The sequence below is a fragment of the Octodon degus genome, unplaced genomic scaffold, assembly GCF_000260255.1.
Source record: "Octodon degus isolate 3935 unplaced genomic scaffold, OctDeg1.0 scaffold00314, whole genome shotgun sequence".
NCBI classification, from domain to species: Eukaryota; Metazoa; Chordata; class Mammalia; order Rodentia; family Octodontidae; genus Octodon; species Octodon degus.
This window is the reverse complement of record NW_004524890.1, coordinates 475,061-481,731: the sequence shown is the minus strand read 5'-3', so window position 1 is coordinate 481,731 and position 6,671 is coordinate 475,061. Positions and strand designations below refer to the sequence as shown.

Genomic DNA, 6,671 nt, shown 5'->3' with positions numbered 1-6,671 from the left:
GGCAGAAAATCCTACTGGGCGGGCGGGGTGTTGGAGGCACTGAGGAGTGGTGAGGGGCGGCCCGAGGGGCTGGGAGAGGGTCCGACCCACGCTGCGCCTGGGCTGGGACTGGTCCCGCCGGCACAGGGTAGCAGGAAACTCTCCGCACACTCACCGGACCTGGGCTAGGACTGGGTCTGGGGGCTCCCGGAACTCGGCAGTCAAAATTTAATTTCTAAGTTTTCCTGCAGACATCTTTTTCTTTTCCCATTCTGCAATTTCCCGCTGATTTTCCTACTGTCCTTCCCAGTCTGTAACAGTGACAGTGTGCTGCCTGAAAACAGCATTCAAATGAATTTGCTCAGCCAAAAACATCTGTGAAGTTGCCTTTTCTAATGGTATGTTTACTCAGTGATGCACAAATGTGGTATTTCCTCTACTAGTAGGCAAAGGTCTGATTAAGAATGGTAACCTGAAGAAAGCAGTCAGGCTCAGGTTGCTGTGGTTTGAGCCCCATATCCTCAAGCCTTGCAGACCTGCCCTGAAGGCATCCTGAGCCAGCCAAAAAAATCCTTCTGAAGAATGGTAACCTGGTCCTACCAATCAGTTTTGAAACCGTCTCATTGCTATTTGTTTCTCAATAAAATTTTATTTTAAAGAATGGTAACCTGCAATTTTCTTTAAAGGAGAACCAAGGACTTGTGCTTTACTCTGGGTTTGTAGTCAAATAGTAGCCATTTTGATTCTGAAACTTTAGGATTGGTGAATTCCTTGTACTGTTTAGATTTATCTAAAGTTAACTGTCAAAGTTGGCCTTTTAAAATGAAAAAATATTATCATGGTGGATGAATATTTATTGAAAACTGGAGTGCATATCTGTTGTTCCTATCACTATATCTCTAGTGCTGGCTTCATCAACTTAAGTTAGTTTTCAGCTTTGAGAAGTGTAAGAAAACAAAAACCAAAATCTACATATTTTCTTTCAGGTAATAACTTGTTCTAAACAGGTGTTTAATCTATCCTGGAAAGAATACTTCCTTATATTACATATACTGTTTACAAATGTCTTAGGACAAGTTCTAATGATTGATTAATTGATGGATTGTACCCTGGCCAAAGAAATTTAAACAGGCTACAAAAATCAGAAAAAAAATGAAAAAATAGTTCATTTTCTTTTTAATGTATTTGGTATAGGGTCTCACTATACAGATTGAACTCATAGTGATGCTTCCGTTTTCAGCTTCCCCAGTGCTGGGATTACAGGCATGCACCACCACTCCTGGTCTGTGGTGGGCCGGTGTGGCATGTGGTGCTAGGGATTGCACCCCAGTCCCTGCACTTGCCTAAGCAGGTGTTTAGTCTGGTGAGCTATCTTGCCAGCCCATTTTCTAAACTACTATATATCATCTTTTATAATATAAGTAACTGCCCATACCTCCACTTCTTTTCTTTATCTGTCTGTCTGTCTATCTATCTATCTATCTTTTTTTGAGAGTATATTGTGATAGCATCCTGTATGTTTTTGTTTTTTTTTTTTACTTGTACCTAAAGGATGATATACTATGAGTAAGTCAAGTGAGGCACTATGAGAAATAGTTAACTGTAGTCAGATTATATAGAGAGTTCAAAGAAAATTAGATTCTTTTCACTAAAGAATATTCAGTTACTATTACTTACACACATTGGTGATAGATAAAAGTCTATCTTCCAGTTTCTTTTTGCTTGTTTTAAAGGCTGGAGTAAAGGTTTCCTATATTAAAAAAAGTGAGTGAGTGAGTGAGTGAGTGAGTGAACAAGTTTAGGAAGGGCCAGGCAGTTTGGGATTATCATTTCCTCTGAGTATCTGTCTCCACTTTTACAGGGCTCTTCAGATGGAATTTCTAAATCCCTGGAGCTTCGGCAAGGGCAGTCTCACTCCCAGGTAAATGGAAACAACAGCACATTGACCAAGGAAGAGAAGAGTGATCATCATCTTCCAGCTCCAACACAATGTGCCTTAACCAGAGCCAGCAATGTGTGTAATGATGATAACCACTGCCTCCCTATGAAGAATGAGGAGAATCGCTCACAAGAACAAAAATTAGAAATTGTGGCACAACAAAAAGAGGAATGACAAGCTGAAGATGACTTCTCAAGTCAGGAAGAAGGGAAAACTGTACTTCTCTGATTCTAGGCCCAAGTTAGAGTAGGATATAAGTGCTCGCCTAAATTTGTCCCCAATTTTGATGGGATATCTTAATATGTCCATCTTTCCCTTTCCTTATCTTTTCTTGGGCTCCAGAGTTAAGAATTGGGGAATTTCTGGTTAAAGATAAGTAACATGAAAACTAGTTCCAATTCTCAAATTGAATATGTAACACCCATATTTTATCTCATTTGGAAGTGAAGTAAGGTAGTAGCTGTCAGAAAATGGGTGTTATCATATAAGTCCTAGAAAATATTTCTACTGTTGGTTTTTTGAGTATCATGATACTTATTTGCAGACTTATCTGATACATCTATGGAGTTGAGGGGACAGCTTTCTGTAGCTTCCTCATTTTTTTCCTCTGAATTGATATGGTCTTTATGTATAATTAGTATCCATCTCCTCTTTACTTTTACTCCCAACTCAGCTGCCCTAGGATTTTGTACACCACCTCTAACTCTGGCCTGACATTCAGATAAGTAGATGTTTTTAGGGAACTGGATATTACTGATCATTTTATTGTTTATTTTATACACACACAAAATAACTACCAATGGCCTTTGTACTGGGAGATTCAAGTGAGTCGGAAAAGTACTGGGCAGATTTTTCCTGCCTCTTAACTAGCCCATTGTTTGTAAAATAGAAGAAATGGTGCAGTTCACCCACTCTCTGCTGCCCATACCTTGAAATGGGTGGGAGTCAATGCTATGAACCTGAGTACAAAAGGGACTCAAAAGACTCTGTGTGTGGGTGTGGGTGTGTGCGGTTGTATATATAAATGTGTGTATCTATATGCATACACATACCCTTTATATAAAGAGACAGATCTATTTATCTATACATATTTTATATGTGTGTGTTTGTGTGTGTGTGTGTGTATATACACATGCATACACACATGGTGATGTCCCAGAGGATTTACTGAACTTCCCAGAAACACTTCCACTACTATGGAGTGGTGGGTTTCAAAAGATCATGCTTTAAATCTAAAATCTTTACTAAGTCACAGCCCATCACAATTCTAAAAAGATGGACTACTCTAAATCAGACACAAAGTACTTTCCAGAGATTGCCTGTTCAGAACAACAAACATTTGGGTTGTAACAAGCTTAATCTTGAACAGAGCCCTCACATCCCATATGGTTAAAAACTAGAGGTTGCAATGGGATTGGGAAGAGTTGAGTGTTTCTTTATAAAAGTGTGAAGAGAAAGGGTGGAAAGTGATTTGAAATTCTGCCAATTTGGAGAAAAATCTCCTGGAATTCCAGGGTCAAATTGGCTTCAAGTAAGAACTGATAGACAAGGTCCCTGGAAGAGGGATGGTTTGTACTGGAAGATGGTGCAGGGAAATGTGAGGAAATTTGACAATTTGATTTTACATGCCTAGATTGTTTAATTTGTTCATTGGCATTTTGACTACCGGATCTTTTCATTTGCTTTGCAAGGAAGGCTTCAAAGGACTTTGGCCTGGGCCTTGAAAAATATTCTATAAAAGATTCTTAGGCCCCTTTGTGACCAGGATCTGCCCAGGATAAAAAGGCTGTTCCTCCTTGTTGGAGATAATCTTGAGACAACCTTGAATTTCCAGTTTCTCTCCTTGGGCAGCCAAAATACAGGGATGGAAACATGACTTGCAACAAATTAACACTGCAACTTCATTCTGGAACTGGGGCTTCCAGCCTCCTATGTCTCTATCTGGGCTTTCTTACGTCTTGCCCAGGAAGTATCACTTCTACTGGAATACAACTGACTACAATTCTAGCAGTGTTCTCTTTTCTTTGGAAAAACCTCTTGTACATTAGCCCTCAGCAGGTCCTTGGTGATTCCTCTTTTGTTTTCCAGACAACCAGAAGACCATTTGCTAACTATCCACTTACGATGACCATATCATAAGAAATTGAAAACAGTTTCAGACTAATTATAGTCTGGCCCAGTTTAAGAGAACCCAGTTTGCAGGGGGGAGGGCCCTAGAGTACCTTGCCCCTGCTCACATATTTCTTATCCAAAGAGGGATAAGAAAACAAAATGCAAGCAGGAAGAAAGCATATGAGCACCTTCTACTGGAGTTAGCCCCTCTGATTTGATCCCCTTCTTCTCTTGGACCTGAATAATCTTAAAGGTTAGGACTTACATATGCATCAAGGGTAGAAATTTAAATGGCCCAGAGTTCTCTTTCTGTGCCATAGAACTCGAAGCATAACCAGAGTCACTGAATATATATATAATTTATTTATATGGAGTTAAATGGCAAAGTATCTATTTTTTTTTCCTTTTTGAGACAGACTCTCACAGTGCAGTTCATGCTGGCCTTGTGCTCACTTTGTAGCCCAGGCTGGTTTCAAGCTCACAATGATCTTCCTGCCTCAGTCTCCCAAGTGATGGTAAAATACCTTTTCAGTTGCTGTGTCTGTGCACCTTGAATCTGTGTGACACAGTCAGATGACAGTATTGTTAACTCTCACAACATTAAGATTTCTTATTCTGTAGGCATTCAGTGTGAGAGGTAAAATTGCTGCTTTGACAGGGATGATTCTAGTTTGCTACAAGACTTTTTTTTTCCATAATTTTATTGAGAAACAAATAGCAATAAGACAGTTTCAAATCAAATTGGTAGGACAGTTTCAATAATGAACACACTGCATACTGTCTTCCTAGCAGTTATTTGTTGTACAAGATGCAGACATGATATCCTATTTACAAACACTATCACAACCAATCCCTCTATTCATTGAATTAAGAGAATGTAGCTATTTAGCTATCCTAAACATTTGAATACACAGATACAAAATGGTCATTCATCTATATCCCTTTTTTTGTTTAGTTCTGTCATTTAAATATTATAGGTGTGTGAACTCAGCAAAATATTCCAAAATAGTCCGGTGGTCCATAATAGTATTTGGTCTTCCGCTTGACTGGCAATGTCAGAAGTTGTTGACTTGAGTCCCCTACAGCTCAAAATAACAACATAGTTTTACTTCTTGTACTTCGTTTTTATACTTTTCTCCTGGATGGTTAAGTGAATGAAGTCAGGAGATAGGAAAAGGAGTGTTGTGGGACTGTCCTGCTACAATGCGGTATATGGTTAGATTTCTGGACTAATGTGTAAACATATATAATTCTTTATTCCTACTTTTTAAAATATGTTTTAATTTTTAAAATTTTTTCCATCATATTCTGTAGGGACTTAAAGTTTAACATATCAATACTTGATGAAAACTACCTGTTCCATGTTATGCCTAAGATGTTTGATATTCAGACAGACAGTGAGGTTAAGCTTAACAGCCTAGGTTGTATGGTAATAACAATAAGCTTCTCTTCTGGAGGGTTAACAACCTAAATTTGCAGACCAAAATTAGAGAAAAAGGAGGGCCGCAATGAAAGCAAACATTTTGGCCCTAGCCTTCTAAGGTCAATTAAGACTCAGGACGTATGAAAATTTGAACTGTAACATCATGTAACTCAGTAGTGTCCCAAACTTTCTGATCAAGGAGATTATGGGTCAAAGAGGAAAGTGATCGATGATGTAGAGTGTGCCTAAGGAGAGTCACATGGTGAGCAAACATTTTCTCAGGCTTTCACAGAGAACAAATTGGCCAAGCAATCACCATGGCTCATCCACATGGCTGACACTGAAAAAGGATCTACAAACTGAGGTACAGAGTCTCAGGATAAATCCTGAGGGGATTTGACTGACCTTGCCACAAGACTTGCATTTCTCCCTGCCACATATCTCTGCTTTCCCCCAGCCTGGCCAAGGGTAAAACAAGTGGTTGACCTTCAGCCTTGACATTTTTTTCTTTTTGAAACAGGGTCTCACTGTACAGTTCAGGCTGGCCTTGAGCTTATGAGATCCTCCTATCTTAACCTTCTGAGTGTTGCAATTACAGGCATGGGCCACCACATCTGGCTCCAACTTTGATTTTTATTTGGATTCAAATTTTGGGTTTGGAAATTTACAAGAAAGAACCATAATAGGCTATATTCCTAGATTTTAGTGTAGCTGCCAAAATATACAACTTAAAACCAGCCAAACTAAGGTTCATTACTGGGAGTTAAACTTTTTCTGGTTACAGGATTAAATGAGAAAGGTAAGATTTATCCTTGCTATCTTACTCAGAAAGATTGTTGCCCTTCACTTGAGGTTCAATTTCTGTCTGTGATATGGAACAAAGTAATGTTGGATCCCCAGAAATGATTCTTTTAACTTGAAGAGTCACAAAAAAAAGTACATCCAGGTTATGTATAGTCACTGATCCCCAAGGATTTGCAGTTCTTGACTTCTGCTAGTGTGTCTTGGGGTCATCCTCTAATTCCTACTCTTTTCCAATTAGCCCGTCTGGTCTGGACCAGGCCAGAAAAGCTTTTGCTCACTTGCGTTGTTTTCACTCTGAGCCAATAGGACTTTGGGTAGACTGAAGCCCAATAATTGGTACTTGCTTTAGCTAGGGACATTTGAGTTTTGTCTCCATCTTGATTTTCTGACATTGTTGGCCAAGTCACATTAACA

General features: G+C 39.2%; 1 protein-coding gene across 1 annotated transcript in view; it reads left to right on the top strand.

Moving 5' to 3' along the window:
- Fam120c (family with sequence similarity 120C) overlaps positions 1-4,397 on the top strand; it is a 362,539-nt gene extending 358,142 nt beyond the window's left edge. The window contains exon 16 of the mRNA XM_004647578.3: positions 1,841-4,397. Coding sequence (XP_004647635.1) covers positions 1,841-2,092 — 252 coding nt within the window. The 3' untranslated portion in view covers positions 2,093-4,397. The remainder of the gene's footprint in view (positions 1-1,840) is intronic.
- Positions 4,398-6,671: the final 2,274 nt, after the last annotated feature.